This window comes from Mustela lutreola, chromosome 5 (genome assembly GCF_030435805.1).
Source record: "Mustela lutreola isolate mMusLut2 chromosome 5, mMusLut2.pri, whole genome shotgun sequence".
NCBI lineage: Eukaryota > Metazoa > Chordata > Mammalia > Carnivora > Mustelidae > Mustela > Mustela lutreola.
In genome coordinates, this window is record NC_081294.1 from 113,692,707 (window position 1) to 113,710,730 (window position 18,024).

Sequence of the window (18,024 nt, forward strand, 5' to 3'; positions counted from 1 at the left end):
GAACAGGGAGTGGGGAGATTACAAAAGGGAATAAGTTATCAAAGACAACATAAAAGATATTTCCAAAATCAAAGTTTCTAAATTAAAATAGCCTACCAGAAGCCCAGCACAAAGAATAAAAAAAAAAAAAAAAAAAAGATTTCCAACAGGTATACGATTATGAATCTTCAGAAACCAGTCAGAGAATACTGTAAAAACTTCCTGAGAAGAAAAATAAAACAAATCACATGCAAGATTACATATCATGACACTGTACTTAACAGTAAAGTCTGAGGTTGAGACCAATGAAACTTCTTCAGAATTATGAAGAAAAATATCAACGACCTGTAATTCTATATCCAGGTTAATCAGAATACAGAATTAAGACACTTTGCAGACTGCAGTCTAAAACTAGTGACCGTGAATGCACACCACGTCATCAGAAAGCCCACCAAAACATTTGAACAAACCAAGAAAGAGAAAAACACTGAATTCTGGAAACGGGAAATTAAACTTAGGAGAAAGGCAAAGAAAATGCCAAGATAACAAAAGTATGTCCCAGAATCATGGCTATCTGGCAGGCCTGAGGCCAATCCTCCAGCTAGAAGCTAGAGAATGAAGTCTTTAGGAAGGGTATCTCCACAGGGAAGGGGAAACGTGTGGGAACTAATACAAGTTATAAGCGACTTTGTGGAAAACAATACTGAGAAGTTAGTGGAATTAATAATAAGAAATACAAACAAAAATAAGTAAATTTTTAAAAGTAATGAACAAAATTACACAAGAAGCTACAATACTTTTTAATGCTCAGATATGAGCACTATTTACATAGGTGTAATAATTACTGGCTATTGAAACTTTTCAGTAAAATTGTGAAGTAATTAACATAAAGGAAAGGAAGCAGAGAGGCTGGCATAATTTAAGGAAAATCCTCACCTATCAGAACTGTTGAATTAACAGTTAGTAGTACTAGCATTATATTTAGAAACACAAAGATCTTTAAAAGCCAAAATAACCAGCTAAAACACGAACAGAAGTGGCAAGGGGTATCAGAGAGTGGACTTAGTTTTCAAGACAACGTATTAAATACTTTTGTCTATATAACCTATGTGTACACATTGTTTGACAAACATTAACATTTGAAGAAATTCAAACTAGGCTTTAATAAAGTCTTGATCTACAACATACCCCCCCACCAATGCCAGAAAAAAAGGTACAATGTGTCCTGGAGTTTAAAAGAACCTAAATAACTATGAATTTACAGCATAAAGCACATATGTTTGCTTTCCCACCTTTTCAATCTCATGCACTGAAATTATTTCCACATCCTATTAAAATATAGTGAAATGTTAATGGTAATTAGTATTAACCAACTGTTAGAAATGCTTCAATGCCATGAAACTGTTATGATTTCAATCCTATTTAATCATCTACTGGCAAAAGCCTGATGTATACACAACCCAGAAGAGAACAGAACAAACATTTAACTATTTTATAAACAAGTAAACGGGCAGCTTTTCCAAGAGTTCTACTCTTTCTCCAAAAGAAAAATATCTGGGGAGCCTGGGTGGCTCAGTCGGTTAAGCATCTGCCTTCAACTCAGGTCATGATCCCAAGGTGCTGGGACGGAGCCGCATGGGGCTCCCCGCTTGGCGCAAAGCCTGCTTCTCCCTCTCCCATTCCCACTGCTTGTGTTCCCTCTCTCGCTGTGCCCCTGTCAATAAATAAAACCTTAAAAAGAAAGAAATAAAGAACGAAAGAAATCAGAAAAAGAAAGGAAAGGAAAAAGAACAGTATCTGTGTATTTTCCAGCAATAACCCCAGTGCCTGAAAGTTTATTCCTGGCCAAAAGAATTATGCAAAGATCTGCTGAACCAACTGAAGTCTATCATGGGATTTTATTTTGTAGACTCTTCACCATGTTTCAACTCAAAACTCATCTGCTTGTTTCACCAAACTTTTGGAGCAATGTGTATTTTATTCAATTAATATATAATAAGTCCAAACTTGTTAAATAGTACATAGTAGCAGACTAAAGAAAAACTTCCTATGAAGAAAGACTTTTGTTAGCATTTGACATATCAGAATATAAAACTGGCTTATTTTTTGAGCAGGCGAAATAAGTACACTGTGGTACCCCATTTAGAGCTCCTCACCAGTAACTGTGGTAACTCTATTTTGAGACCACTTACAGACACTCTCTATACTAGCTAAGATAGTAACAAAGTTTTTGTTGAGCTACTTACCAAATGTCTCTAATACCTAAATATAATAGATTATTTTGAAATAGGAAAAATCGTTTTATGCTCTAATCCCATGAATATGCTTACTAACCGTAAATTATTCATATAAAAAAATAAGTAACAGACTATACCTGAAATATGATAGGAATGGCTTTCAAAATTAATTTCTCTAACTTCGTTCCTTTAAATCTGTTCTTTTTTCCAAGTAAGATACACTTACTTTTATCCTTTCATACATAAAAACAACCTGATAATGTAAATAACATTATTATACAAAAAAATTAGGCTTCTATATTTACAGACATGTATTGCAAAAAACATTGAAGACAAAACATTTCCTGATTTATAATCTAATGGAAATAATGATCAAGTACTTTAAATAAACTCTTCTACTACCTTTATCTTGCTATTATTTTCATAGATCATCCTGTATATTAGACTTTCATAAAGAATATATTAGTAAATATTCAAAACAGCAAATGCAAAACTACTGATGCAAATAGTCATTTTCTTTTAATAATTTTTCTTCCTTTTTAACCCCTCAGTCCCAGCTGAATGGACCACATACTTTAAAGGCTAATTTATTTTACTTTAGGTAACAAAATCTCAACCCTTAAAATAAAAACAATGTTAGAGACAGGATAAATTTTTTTCTGCCAAATGGCTGACATTTTTAAAGTTCTAATGTAATATCAACATTTTTCACAACTGGAATTAAGCAACTATACAGGCAAACACCAAAATTTCAATATGTAAGAAAAATCAAGGACAAGTGGAAAGATTTAATCAGTAGGAAATATCTTAAATATATTTACCTTTGAGCTGGAGAAAGAGCTTTTAAATGATGAATAGGCTTAATTTTTAGATCTAAAATGGCAAATTTCTCTCAGATCTAGGTTAGCAACTTACAGAACACCTACTTATAAAGACACTGTTTTAATTTAATTTGTACTTGCATTATTTTAAAGACCGAATTCTCATATTAAGAAAATGTCTTCTATACCCTAACATCTTGAAATTATTCAAAGATATTTATCAATGCTTTTTCTGAGAAGGAAGGAAATAGAGATCCCATTATGAAAGAATTTTGTGGCCAATACATGAATCTAATGGATACTATCCTAAGAATAAACACAGAGGTTTTCCAGAAGTTTCTCAAATTTTTTTCAAAAAATTTATAGTATTTTTTAAAAAATATCATCTTTCCACACAACTAAGTCATTTTCATGTAAACTGAAAGTTTTCTACTCCATGAGCGATTATAGTCTTGTTTTTGTGACAACTAACAATAAAAAGGTTTCTTCTATTCAAATGGCTAACCCTCTTACAGCTATTTTTATGTAAGAAAAAGCAACCAATAACTAAAAACACATTGTACTTTGCACTGTCACTGCAAAGCCTAAAATCTGTATCAAGAATCTGCTACAGTACATACACTGAAAACTAACAAGTACATTAATCCTTATGACCTATCAAGTAAAATCATTTTAAGATTTGAGTCTGTCTTCCAACTTAAAAAATAGAACAACCAACTTGAATAATTTAAACTAAAATGATCTTTTCATATTTTCTTAAAAGAAGGTTCAATTACTTTAAAGAGAAAACAGTGCACCTAAATTTCTCTCAGAATTAAGCAAAAAACAAAAAAATAAACAAAAAACCCCCCAAAATAAAACCAAAACTATTATGCATGTTTAGAATTTCTCCTCAACCTAGCCAGATTGTAGAAGGAAAAAACAGTCACGGATTTTTGGGAGCATAAAATATAGGTTTTATTTAAAAATAAGCAAGCAAACAAGAAACTATTAACTAGTCATCTGGATTAAAATAAAGCAAAATAATGAAGATTATCCTTAAACTTTTAGGTGTAGGAGGAAAATTATCACTTCCTAGCCAAAAGGGGGGAAAAAAGTCTCAATTATAAATTAATAATCCAGAAATACGGGTTTTATCTCCCAAAGTAAGTTCTCTGTTTAACTCTGGGCTTCTGACCTGAAAGGCAAATAAACTGGCAACAATGGTTTTACAGAAGTTCTCCAAAAGTCTGTAAAAGAAACAATCTTTGACATACCATGCTACGTACAAATTTTTAACCAAGTACTTTGGTTTAGACTCAACAGCTTTTACTCTGTTCCTTTCTCACCAGGAGACTTGATGGCTTACAGATGCAGTTCACTTCAGGGTTTAGAGTTTCATTTTTCTTATTGATATAAAGCAGAACGTTTTATAAAATACGAATACAGTAATTTAGAATCCCTGAAGGAATTTAGAAAAGGTGACCAAGTTGTGATGGTTTGCTATAGCGGTCTATTTACTAGAGCAAACAAATATAGCATTTAATTTGCACACTTTAATTTACAAATCTACATATAGAACTTAATATTTAACACAGAAAACCTTAGAATTTATTTCCATTTAAACCATTCCCAACTTTTGGCACTGTATGAAATTTGCATGTCTGGCAACCAAGGCAAATTAAAAATTTAAAACATAGCCTTAAGAACATACATAATAGGGTTTTGTACCTTAAACCATCCACATTGTAAAATACAAGCAATGTGGAAATGTGACTAATGATCCAGTCCTTTAACCAAATATAATAGGACTACTGAGAAGCTCTATCATTCTTTGTAGAACAGCTTTCTTCTCACTCAAATTCACGTAATTGACTCAATATTACTGTGTGATACAGCTTATTCATAAGACAGTTTCTTTGGAAAAAAAAAAACCATCGATTATAAAGTATTTTAATTTTAAAAAGTTTTACTTTTACCAAAGGATTACTGAATTTTTGTGTAAGCATCATTTTTACCTTTTGCTTTTCCTTTGTTCATAAATGAAAATTATATTATTTCATATTATAAAATCAGGAGACATTTCTCTAGTGCCTCTAAGACATCATGGGTCATCATGTAGGAAAGACAATTAATACAACTGTTCAATCCTTACTCTAAGGCTTTCTTTACCCTTTGTCTTCCCCATACCATGTAACTCAGCATAAATGGTCCTGGAACACAGACACTCGATCAAATGAGGTGGTTAGAATTACAAACAGGCAAAGGAGTAAAGCTGAGAATGAGCCTGGGTTTAGGAGCGAGGCCAGAAGGTGTAATAGCTGAGATGCATGTACAACTCTGTCGAAACAGAAAGCAGAGCTGATGGTAAGAGACAGCCCAGTATTAGGTACGAGGGTTCAAGAGCTGAGTGTCACACATTTAAAAAAAAAAAAACCTCATTCCTGGGCTTTTACAACTTTCAAGATTTTGTATAAGTTGTAATTGTGGTCCTACATGAGTATGTCAAATAAAACTGATGGGGAGAAAAAACCAAAATGACCATGTAATGAAACAGTTTTCTTTCTCACTTTTAAGTGAGCCAATTGTTTAAGTTCTACATGTCTAAATTTGGGACCACATTAATAAAGGACATTTTATCAGTTAACAACTGCAGAGAATTTCTGAATCAACTGATGTATGTGTGACTCTGGAATTAAGTGGAACTATTGTCCTATGTAATCAATGGAGACATGTGTTTGACTAATAAGTAGGCACATACAATAAGAAAATGAAGAGAAGCCAGACAGGGGTCACTGCAGTTACACACTGTTCATACGGTGTGAAAGGCAAACCAGATATGTTATAACTAAAATAAAAGATGGGCTATAAACAGACTCCTCCCTGACGTTAAATCTGGAGAGCTCACATTGAATTCTGGATTCCTGCATACCACTGAAGGCAGTAGGTCATTTTCTCACATGCTACAAGATCGAAGGAAAATCACATACCTAAACATACACACAATTCTCCTTTCCTTCTTCTTCCCTATCCCCTTTGTGCAGGGTTAAAGTTGGCAGAAAATAGCTTGGATTCTAAAGCCCTTCAGCACTTTCTGTCTTCTCTAGGATGGCGAGACAGCCAGCTACCAGATTCCCGCAGAGAAGCTATTGTCTGGAGCATTTCACAAGTGCACTACTTAAAACTAAGCAGAGCCAGTTCGGTGCAGAACACTGTGTGGGACCTTTGCTCTCGCATTATTAGGCATTACTGAATGAAATGAAAGATGAAATTTATTCACATAAACAATAATCTGAGTAGCTCTTAAGAGGTACATTTTTCTAATTTCTCTGGTAAATAGGTATTAAGCGTTGTAGAACATTAAATAAAACTGGATATCAAGTATGCATTTCTACATAAATACCACAAAGACCATTTTAATATCCTGCCATCAACTATGACGAAAATGAAGAATATTCCAAAATAAGCAGTATTTCAGAGAAATATTTTGAAGTATAAAAAAAAAAGTAGTCAGCTAGTGCTAATTATCAAGTTAAGATATTTTTAGTGTGTTTATGTAACTTGACGTCTACGGCTGGGTCTTTATACTGACTGCATAGTATTTTTACATATTTAACACTATAGAATTAAAAAGTAATATTCTAATTGCTTATCAACTTTATCTCCTCTTGAGATTAGTATAGTACAAGATATCTGGGGATGTTTCTCAACTGACACATATAATCAGTATTTCTATCCAGCAGAATATATACATGGTGAAGATGTCAACTCTTAAAGACTTTGTTCTGGCTCTTCTGGCCTACATTACACCTAAACAACCCAAAGAGTCAACAAGGAGCATAGGGATGCTGAATGTCAAATCCTATCATGTATTCAAAATAGTATCCATTTATATTTTTAAAAGACAGTTCAGCAGTCTCTAGTTGAATGTAAAAGATGTAGGATATGCATTTATTCTGCTTACTCCCGAAATGACTAAACCATATAGCAAAGAAACTAAAAGCCATCAGAAACAAAGAAGAGGAAAAGATGACAGTTGCTAGAAAAGCAATGTCAACAAAAGTTTGGAAGACAGTCTAAACAGATGAACAAGCAGTAACGGATTTAGGCCTCCACTTTCTCTGTTACGCTGGGGTCAACAAAGGGAGAAACCCAGTAAAAAGAAAGCCAACTCATTCATAAGCTCTGGAAAATTCAGAAAATGGAGACAGCAGGGACCTGTGAAGAAGTTGCAGGATGAATGAAAACAGGATGATAGGTTGAATGACTATATTAGCAATAACCAGACTTGCCAGAGCTTTTCTTGCCTAATCATTCATATTAGGTGATGGCCCTTCCCCAATACTGGCAGAATCCAGAAGAAATACTATCTGAAGATAATACATCAGCAAAGATCTGGCTTGGAAGCACCAGGCAAAACTTAGGGTGACAATGAAGACATGAAAACAAGAGGCACTGGGGAGTCACAGAAATGCATTTAAATTAATGCCTCTACATTAAATATCTGAGCCTTCTTCCCCAGTCAGTGCAACACTGGCTGTCAGATTTATACCCCAAAGATGAGAGAATGGACAATTCTTGTTGGAGAAAATGACAACCCAACAACCTGCAGACACTGATATTAAGAGGTCCCCCAGGATATTATAAAGTCCCCCACTCAGTCATCTGCGAAAAAGGCCACTACCAAGTTCCAGCCACTTGTACAAAACTTTTTAATTTTTAACTGCCTTCTTCTTAAATATAATCAAAAGTCATTCAACATTTTAAGACCAATCTCTAACATGATGACAATTAAAAAGGCAGGGGGGAGGGATACTCAGAAAATAAACAACACTAGGCATAAATTAAAACTTAAAAGATACTAATATCCTTAGAACTAAAAAGATGTTACACAACCATGACACAAGAATGATACGGAAATAGAACATCAAAGTCTATAAAATTTTTTTTAAAAGTTCATATAAAAAAATTCAGCAAAAGGTTTAAGAGAAAATTAAGAGAAAAATCAAGAAAATAAAATAAATGGAAAAAGGGAAATAATATTAAAGAACCATTCAAAGGAAGAATAAGTTATTACAATGAGTCCCTGAAAAAGATGACAGGAAACAGAATTTTATCACAGAGTCAGTACAAAATTTCTGGAAAAAAGTGTAGATTGAGCACATCCACTGACTTCTGGTCTCTCCCTCCACACCAAAATGACAGTATATAAAAAAAAATTGTTTTTACGTACATAAATAAAATGAGTGAGAAGAAAAAAAGCAGGAAAATTCCTCTAAAAAATGACAGTATCTTTATTTAGAAGGCGAGGTGAATGGGAAATGATTAGTGATAGATGACAAGCCACATGTATGTGCCAAGTCCTCATTTACACAGAAACAGTTATCAGTTAAAGCCAAAAACTAAAATCAAGTAGGAGCTTTTTACCCACATGGAAATATTCATGTAAATATCAAACAAAAAGGAGCTATCTCTGGAGAGGCAGAAACGGAGGAGGTAATGTTTAATTTTAATAAAAGTAAGGTAAAAAACTGCCAAGTAAAAAAGGAGGAGTCCCCAGATTTAAAAGCTAAACCTAGAATTTAACCCAATTAATGATGAAAACTTCAGAATACCGAAAGAGAAAAAGTATTTAGAGGGTGGACGTAGAGGAAAGAGAGGCATATGCAAAGGGCAGGAAGGCATCGAGTTTTCTCGAGAGCATTCAAAACTTTCAGGAAAAACTCTTTCTTAGAATTTGTACTGAGCCAAACTACCAACTGAGTATGAGGAGAAAATAACTTCAGGCATGCAGATTTCAAAATTAAAAACACCCCTTTCCAGGGCACTATAGGGGCAAGTACTCTGCCAAAGGTCAGTCAACCAAAGACAAGCAGATCATGTGATCCAAAAAGAGGCACAAGGAATTCTAAGGGAAGACAGTAAAGAAAATCCCAGGTTAACAGCTATGCAGTTAAGTTTACAGAATTGAGAGCTCCAGGAGGCTATTTCCAAGGGAAAACAAAAAAGAAATGATGTGTTTGAACTACTGAGGTTTAGAATTCTGTAAAGAAATTTAGCGTCTACATACAAGAATAAAAAATTGTTCAAGGAAGGTGGTAAAACACTATAATTCTTACTATAAATAATATTTTCATAGGTATCACAAAAACTGACTACTGATTTGGTAAAACAGTTGTTTTCTTACTATTCTGGAGGAACTGAAGAAAGGAAAAGGAAGGGGGAGAAAGGTGCAATAACCTAAGATTCAAGAAACACCGTTATCACCATAAGCAACATCATTTAAATATCACCATATTTAAACATATGGAAGAAAATCTCAGAATATCTAAAACAGGGGAAAGTGGCTCCTCTGTGACATGAAGCTCACATAAGAAAGCAAAGGCAAGGAACTGGCATCTTTTCTTGTATTTCACTTTTTAAACTATTTACCTCTACTTGTCAAGTTTTTTCTATTAAATAAAGAGGATTTCAACAAAGAAAAATTTTCTACCCCAATTTTTTTTTTCAAATAAGAGATGAGATCTAATTGTATTAGCTACAAGAGGAGCACAAACTTATATATTATTACTAATGATGTTCTGAAGGATACATTGCGAAAGATAAAACAAGCAGGCACCAGACTAAGCTGATATTCATTTCCTGTGTGGGCTTCATAAAATTGTAGTAGACTTCAGTTACTAGATACACAACTGTAGCAGCCACTGTGAAATCCACCAGCCACTGGTATTCTGGAAAATAATGCAATGCTGAAAAATAAAGGTCAAAAAAAGTTTACTTAAACTTTCATAAATAAACAGCTTAGGAGGATTTAACTATAATTAACTTTAGCCATGCTAAACTTTCTCATTTGTTGATATGCAATGTAAGGTTTGCAAATATGAGAATCTAAAAATGCAGGAAACAGAGAATGTTGACATTCAAAATTAAATTTTAATACCTCACAAATTAAATAATTTCTTAAGACCTGGGATGATTACCAAAAACTATTTAAACTGTTTTTAAAAATATATGATTACAAAATGAGCTGGTATTTTCTCAGCTAATTAGCTGTTTTTTACAGAAATTAAAAAATCAGGGTTTAAAAAATTTTTTTAAGATTTTATTTACTATTTTAGAGAGAAAGCAGGAGCAGAGGGAGGAACAGAGGGAGAGGGAGATAATCTCCAGTAGATTCTGCACTGACCACAGAGCCTGGTGGGAGGCTCAATCTTGTGACCCTGAGATCATGACCTGAGAAACCAAGAGCTGGATGCTTAACCAACTGAGTCACCCAGGAACCCCTCTTTTAAATATATTTTTTAATTTTTAAAAAGATTTTATTTACTTATTTATTTGTGAGAGAGAGAGAGAGACAGAGAAGGAGAGAGAGAATGAGCAAGGGGGAGGGGCAAGGAGAGAGGGAAAAGCAGACTCCCCACTGAGCAGGCAGCAGACAGGGACTGGATCCTAGGATCATGACCTCAGTCGAAGTCAGGTGCCCCTCAAGATGTTTTTTTTAAGATCCTAAAGTATGATACTTTAACATGAAGGTATAAATTGGTGTACAAAGTTAAGTTTATTTACATTTTTCATTTCTGTGAAGTAAGAGAGTTAAGCTTTGCTATAGTTATTAACTGCATGCATTAAAGGAAGATTAATAATTTTTTGAGTTAATGCAGATTGAAATAACCAATACATCTACTTTCTATTCTTGCTTGTGTTCCTGCAAGAAAAGTCGATGAAATGCCTTCTATAAAAACGATAGCCCTTCCAACAGAGGGTTTACATTAAAATTAGCGTTCTCCGATAGTAAATCAGATTCTCTCTTTTCATCTCAGATATTCTGTTTTACTTCTGCCTGAGTGCAGTCCAAAGTGTCAGCATCATTTTGCAGAAGACCTCCTGAAAATGTGGGAGTAAGTCACATACATAAACATCAATTCCTATGTTTCCATAATAAAATGATCTACACTGCTGTGGAAAAATTTTAGTTGCAAAATGTAGTATCTGAGAATAACTTAAAATCATGCATTTATAGAAAAAGTATTTTGAAAATAAAACACCAAAGTAAGACATTTAAAATATTAAAACAACTAACTCTTATCTTTATAACAAAAATTACAAATCCTTTTATGACTGGGTAAATTTTTAATTTGCAGCTAGTTATTTTAACTGTGTTAGGTTTTTTTTTCTTTTGTTCCTGATAAATATATTAGCTTATGAATAGCAGCAGTCTGAAAGATTTACCCTGAAGTAGATGAAGGACTCTTACTCTCTAGCCACCTCACTTCTCCTCTAAAATCACCCTAAAATCTAAAATCTGGAATCAATGACTTCTCAGAAGGAGGACAGGGAAATGGGAAGAACAGACAGACAAATATCTAGTTGGGTAGACAGACATCCATTTACCTAAAAGCTTTCAATTTTTATTAAGAACTGAAGCAAGTGTTCCAATTCGTGCTGCCCACATTCAGAGGTATCCTCTAGGAAATTCACTCATAGCAAATAGGTAAGTGACATTTCAAGTAGTTTTCTATTTTTAGGCACTTTTAGAGGTTCTTATAACAGATAGCTAATACAAATTAAGACAGACTTTCAAGATACTTATTGGGATACCAGTAATATATATACATTCAACAAAAGAACAAATTATACATAATCTTGGCTACGTGTTTTACCCAAGTATTATATTCTTTTTGTATTCAATAATATAATTATCTATGTGCCTTTTATTAGGCTATTGGAAACTAAAGAAAAATCAAACCTAGTGATCTGCCTTAAACTCATGAGTGTACCTTATTAAATTCAAGGAGAAAACCCTCTACTTTTACCTAAACACACATACAGAGCATGCACTCACAAATGATTACAGAAACATAAATAAAACATCTCCCCATTTTACTCTGCTCTTGAAATTATGTGGCCAGTTATTAAACTACTACCATTTGCAATTAGTTTCAAAACTGTATTAATGAAACAAAATATTGAAGAAGCTATGTGATAAGGCCTTAATTTTAATCTTTTTAAGTTCACTAAAATAGCCTAGGTCTCACTAACTGGCTCTACCACATTTGGCATACTACCCACACCAAGTTATTGAACTATATGAATTCAATGAGTTCAAGGGGGAATAAAAAAAGGTCAATAAAAGTTACACACCTAATAGAACTGGAAGAAGGCTAATTAAAGTAAAGCACGTAAAACAATGCCTGATAAATACTTAAATTTAAGCTATTATTAAAGTTAATAAGCTGATAATTATTCATTTAACATGAGTTACTAGTAAGAATGACAAAAATCTGTACTAGAAATCAGGGAGAATGTATATATATTCTTATATTTACATGTCTAAGAACATTTTATACATGCAAACATACATAAGAGATTAATAAAGCCAATGTGACAACTAGTCAAAAAGTGCTTTTAAATGTTTTAGATTTTGCATGAAAAATAGTTAAAAAGAAAAAAGAGGATAACATAACCAGTCATAAGTCTTAATAATATTATACTGTTCCTCACTGACCTTTTTGGATTCTAGGACACCCTTTCTAATATTATATAGAACATATTAAAAAATATGTGTTGTGTGTGTGTGTGTGTGTGTGTGTATAGAATACACACGTACAAATCTCTGTAAATATAGAATCAACTTTCAAATATCCTGAAGCCATTTTGTACCACTAAATAATTTCTATATGAGATGTTACATGAAGCTACTAAGGTTTTTCAGGGTGGTTATGATTTAACACAAGAAGGGCCAAATTACATATGATATTTATACATTACCAAAATTATTTAACATGTTATTTTTATGCCTCACTTATCAGGTAAACCATTAGTTCTCAAAGTCAGAACCATTAAGAACATTTTAAAAAATACAAGTTCCCAGAACTCACTCTAGATTTACTTGATCTCCAGGGGTAGATATGAAAAATCTTTCTTTTTAAAGAGCTGCTCAAGGGATTCTGAGGGACAGTCAGGTTCGAAAATCAGTGTTTAGTATCGTGTCATCTTAGATGCCATTCCCTTACAGGATTCAAATAATTTCATATAAATTTTATTTTAAATATAAAATCATTATAGTTACTATACAATTACAAACACTGATATATACAGGAAGGAGGAAAAAAACACATAACTTATCAGAAATATCCCATGGGCAAAAGTAAATCTTGAATAAGTTTTCTGATTCCTAATCCAGATCATTGCTCTAAAGCCACTTTCCTGTCTACTAAGCATGAGCATAAAAGTTCAGGTAATTAAAAACAAACACCCAAAAGCATTTGTGCAAGCCACACCATAAAAGGAACAGAATGGCACTTATGGCAAGAAGTCTAGAATTCAAAATGCTGAAAAGTCACTGTGATCTCAACATAAAACAGAAAGTGCATAACAAACATGTAAGTCAGCCTTTCTGAAAAATGGGAAAAATAATTCTTAGTACAGGTTAAGTGAATTGAAAAAGAAATTCAATTCTAATGAAGTCATTTTGAGCTTCTAAGTTCTGAAAAAGATTTCATATTCCGTAAAATGGACTTAATGATTAAAAACTAAACAAAAAATAGATAAAATGAAAGTACTTTCACTAGCATAGTAGAAAACTGAGATTTACAGAACACTTTACCAAGATTTCCCTTACCTAAAGTATCCACTTCTGTAACTGACTTTGTTTCTAGATGGAGATCAATATCCTTTGGAATGGTCAGTGGCTTACTTTCAATGTGACCATTATATTTCCTATAAAAATCAGACAAGTGACACAAAAAGCAAGTTACCTATACTGTTATTAAAGCGCTTGTATCAACTAATCAGAAATGGGGTATTAAATTTCACCGTATAAAAGAAGCAGAATTTTTAATATTTCATCAAAAAGGAGGTACAATAGTCAAAGGTAGTTTTTAAAGGGAAGACTACAAAATGTGGATGTAAATTATTATGAGTATGCAGATTGCCAAGAAAAAGAGTTACCTAAATTAGTGAAAAAATCTTAATTATTAGCTTAACACTTCACCCTATTTCTCCTACTCCCCTGTGTAGATTTTAAGACAACTAAGTCTTTTCCTTTAGGTACAAGAGTAAAAGCAAATAAAAAATTAAAGAAACACCATTATCACACAATATTTAAACATACGGAAGAAAACCTCAGAATACCTTAAAGAGGATAAAGTGGCTCCTCTGTGACATGAAATTCACTTAAGAAAGCAAAGGCAAGGAACTGGCATCTTTTCTAGTATTTCACTTCAAAACAATTTAACCATTTCTTAGGTGCAAGAACAAAAGCCAATGAAACAAAAATGCATTTCTCTTTGAAATTATCTATGTCCACACATACGTATAAAGAGACCTGTAGCTATAAACAAGTCAGAGTTGAAGAAATATATTAAGATTTATGTGTGTAAGAAATTCAGTAAGGTGAAAGGCTCATCTGGAGTTGCTTTTACTGAATCACGAATGGGGGAAATAAAAGAGTTCTTTAGGTGCCCGTGCATCATTCCTAGATTTAATTTTTAAAAGACAATCACATATATATAAAAAGTAATAAACTACGTTTCAAAAGCATTAATCACAATACCAAGAAACAATTTTCATTTACTCTGGAAAAAACTCAGTAAAAATATCAATTCATGTCAATAAACTAAACAGTAATTATTGCTACCAGGAATAAGACAGTGCCATTTTGGCATCTTTTTGTACATGTAAAGCCTTTTCAAAATAAAAAGAGAAGGAGGGCTTACATTTAATATTCCAATGATCTTCAAGGTATATTTGCAATGATAAGTGTAAAAGAGAATGGTAGCAAGATCAAAAAAGTCTTTTTAAAATTTCCAATTTCATGCCAAAGAATCACGTTTTAAAAATGTTTAAAATTTGAAAAAAAATTTAGCACTTACAAATGTATTAGCCCAGGTTATTAATATCATTTTTATTATACACATGAGAAATGTGGTGACTATTTTTTTGTCACTGACATTTTGTAATATATCAGAATCATAGTTTCGGGTCCTAAGTCCTCCCCAGCTAAGGACACTAAGGCCCATATAGAGAGGCTAATTATCATGTACTTTACTTGAGAATTCAATTCAAATAGAGATAAAAATTTCAAAGCTGGAAAGATCCTTCAAAATTACTGTTTCGTCCTTCCATTTCAACAGATAAGACTGCTGTGGTCTATATCAATGAAGTTTATTAGCAGGCAGTTCTCTTCATAAAGGTTTAAATGCCAATATAATTTGCAGCAACTGAATGGTACCTACAAAGTTACTCTGTCTACCCTTTCTATTTGAAAAGATAAAAAGAAGTTAAAAGCACATAAATTTGCCCCATCTCATAATACTGAATGACAGCAAAACCTGGGAAAGAACCCAAATCAACAGGTAAATGAGTTACAGGGTAAAAAGATGAGCTCTGGTTTTTCTCCCCAGTCAACCCCCACCAAGTTCTAATATGATGGCTATACTATTTTCATAATTTATATACAAAGAATAAAATTAACCATTCTTAAGTAAAATAATCACTTCTGTGCTCATATATTAAATTACTAAATACTGGGTTTTCTTAAAAGGTAATTCAAAACTATTTTAGATCATGGGTTTTAATCTCCAATTTATCAAACGCTCTTAGCATTATTAGTAAAAGTTCCTTTAACCAATGTACAAGATCGATTTACATAAATTGTGTCAAATACTTAACACTTTATAAGCTCAACAATGTAACTTACCTATCTTTTCTGCTTTTCCCTTTTTGCTGCTTCCCTGCAAGAATTCTTAATTCTTCTTCTGTAGGATGTTGATACCATCTCAAACTAAGGAAAAAAGAATCCTTTTAAATAAAGGAATTAAGATCACCAGAATTATTCATTTATTGTACAAATATTTATTGAGTTTCCTATTTATGAAGATACTGAAGGGAAATATCAGGTGAAAAACTCTAATCTGAATTAAGATACTACTGCTCAGGCCTTAAAAGGCTTTTGATTCAAATCCAGCACTTACCAAGCACTTACTAGATGCCAGACCCTGCAATGCTATTTATAAGTATATTTCTTATAACCGACAATTATTAATATATAGTAAGGCTATACAGGCCTACTATTAAAAGTAAATTAAAAGTAAATGGACTGAACTCTGCAGGCAAGCTGGCATGAACCCACCCTTCATTTACACAGAAGGAATTGAGAGTTGTCTTAAAAAGAGTTCTCTGAATGTCCTCAAAATAAAAGTAGTCTTTGCTTTCCTTTCCTGTCCTCCCCTCCTTTAATTTAGTTGGAGAATTCTCACACTTTATGTATACAAAAATAAGAGTAAATCATATTTATAAAACCCTTAAAGTTAGGGCTCCAATTAACTGGGTGTATTTACCTCCACCACACCATCAAAACACCCAAACAAATCACTTATTCTCTCCCAAGCACCCACTTGCTCATTTTCAATTTCCTGTCTCAGGAAATTGAATTTCCTATCTACCAACTACCTCAACTTGATATTCAAGTTTAATTTTCAATGTGCCCTCTCCACATATTATCATTAATTCTGTTCTTTAACTGTAGTCCTTGTCTTCCCTGCACACTCTCCTAAATACATTCTTTTTTCTTCCCCCCAACAAATGCATTCTGATCCCAACTTTAGTTATCTTTCCATAATGCAAATCATATCAAGGTAAGCACCTGTTGGAATCCTTTCCAAGAGTCTTCACAAGGTAAAGCAGTGAGGAGACAGCTAGGCAAAGACTTTGATCAAGGCCCTGTTTTTATAAAGGAGAAACATATCCCTAGTATTGCTAAACTTCCAATTTTTCAATTACAAAATCTAAATTTTTAAAATAAAGTATCTCAATTAAGAAATGCTAGCAACTGATCTGCTGTTTTTGAAAATTGGCAATTTGCAAAATGACTGGATATCTGATGATGTTAGGAAATTACTGTGAAAAATTTTAGCTGTAAAAATAGGATTATAGTTATTTTTAAAAGCTCACATAAAGATATACACAGAAATATCTATGAATGAAATAATATTTGCTACAAAATAATATGTTGGGTAAAGGAGAGATGAAGGGGAACACAGATGAAACAAGTTGACCACCAGGTGTTAATTGTGATAGGTACATAGATCATTGTTTTCATTATATATTCACTGTATTATTGTCTACTCTTTGCACATGTTTGAAATTTTCCACTGAAGTTAGAACACACATTGTAAGGCCCAAATATGCACAGGATTTGTGACCTGTTTCCACAGACTTTCATGATCGGACTACCTACTTTACCGGACTCACCTTCAACAACTACCTTTTTAAACATGACATTCTAGCTAACTAAATAACATTTCATTCCACAAATTTGTTCATCCCTTGATGTTTCTGCACATATTCTTCTATCTGCTCATAAACATCTATGCTCCCATCTGGCGAACACCTAATTTACCTTCTACTATTTGTAAGGCAAGTTGTCCTGTAGTATAAAAAATAAATATATCTGGTAATTGTCCCCAGTTCTTGGCAAGGAGCTTTAAAAGCCTTTGGAATTTCCTGAGTGAGAGGGGGTGTCTTTATTATGTTAACAAGGGAGCTCCTAGTGGACCTCCAAATAGCTTCAGAATGGTGGCTGGTCACCAGAAATAGCAACATGTGATTAGAGTTGGGATGTTTAGACACCTGATCTGCAGAGATGGGGGCTAGAGATTAGATTCAATCATACCTATGTAATGAAATTCCGTAAAATCTCAAGGCAATGAAGCTCTGAGGAGCATCCTTGCTGGCCAAAACACTAATGTGCTTGGAGGGTGACATGCCCTGACTTCACAGAGAGGCCATGGAAACTGCACTTCCTCCCAAACCTATTCCTCTATCATCTTTATAATAAAACTGTAATCGTAAGTATAGAACTTTCCTGAGTTCTAATTGTTCTACGAAATTACTGAACATGAGGGGTGTCATAGAAATGCCCCAATTTGTAGCCAGTAGCCAGTTTTCAGAAGTATGGGTGACCTGGAGATTCCAAGAACTTTCAGCTGGCATTTGAAGCCTTGGCA

General features: G+C 33.3%; 1 protein-coding gene across 8 annotated transcripts in view; it reads right to left on the bottom strand.

Annotated features, from left to right (window-relative positions):
* TMEM161B (transmembrane protein 161B) overlaps positions 1 to 18,024 on the bottom strand; it is a 67,942-nt gene that overhangs the window by 18,140 nt on the left and 31,778 nt on the right. For 5 of the 8 annotated variants that reach the window (XM_059175424.1, XM_059175431.1, XM_059175426.1 and 2 more), the window contains 3 exons: positions 15,717 to 15,800; positions 13,638 to 13,735; positions 9,609 to 9,765 (listed from right to left, as the gene is read on the bottom strand). In XM_059175424.1, coding sequence (XP_059031407.1) covers positions 9,609 to 9,765; positions 13,638 to 13,735; positions 15,717 to 15,800 — 339 coding nt within the window. Of the gene's footprint in view, positions 1 to 9,608; positions 9,766 to 13,637; positions 13,736 to 15,716; positions 15,801 to 18,024 lie in introns of those variants that run through there. The other 3 variants (XM_059175429.1, XM_059175428.1, XM_059175430.1) reach the window with 2 other exon arrangements.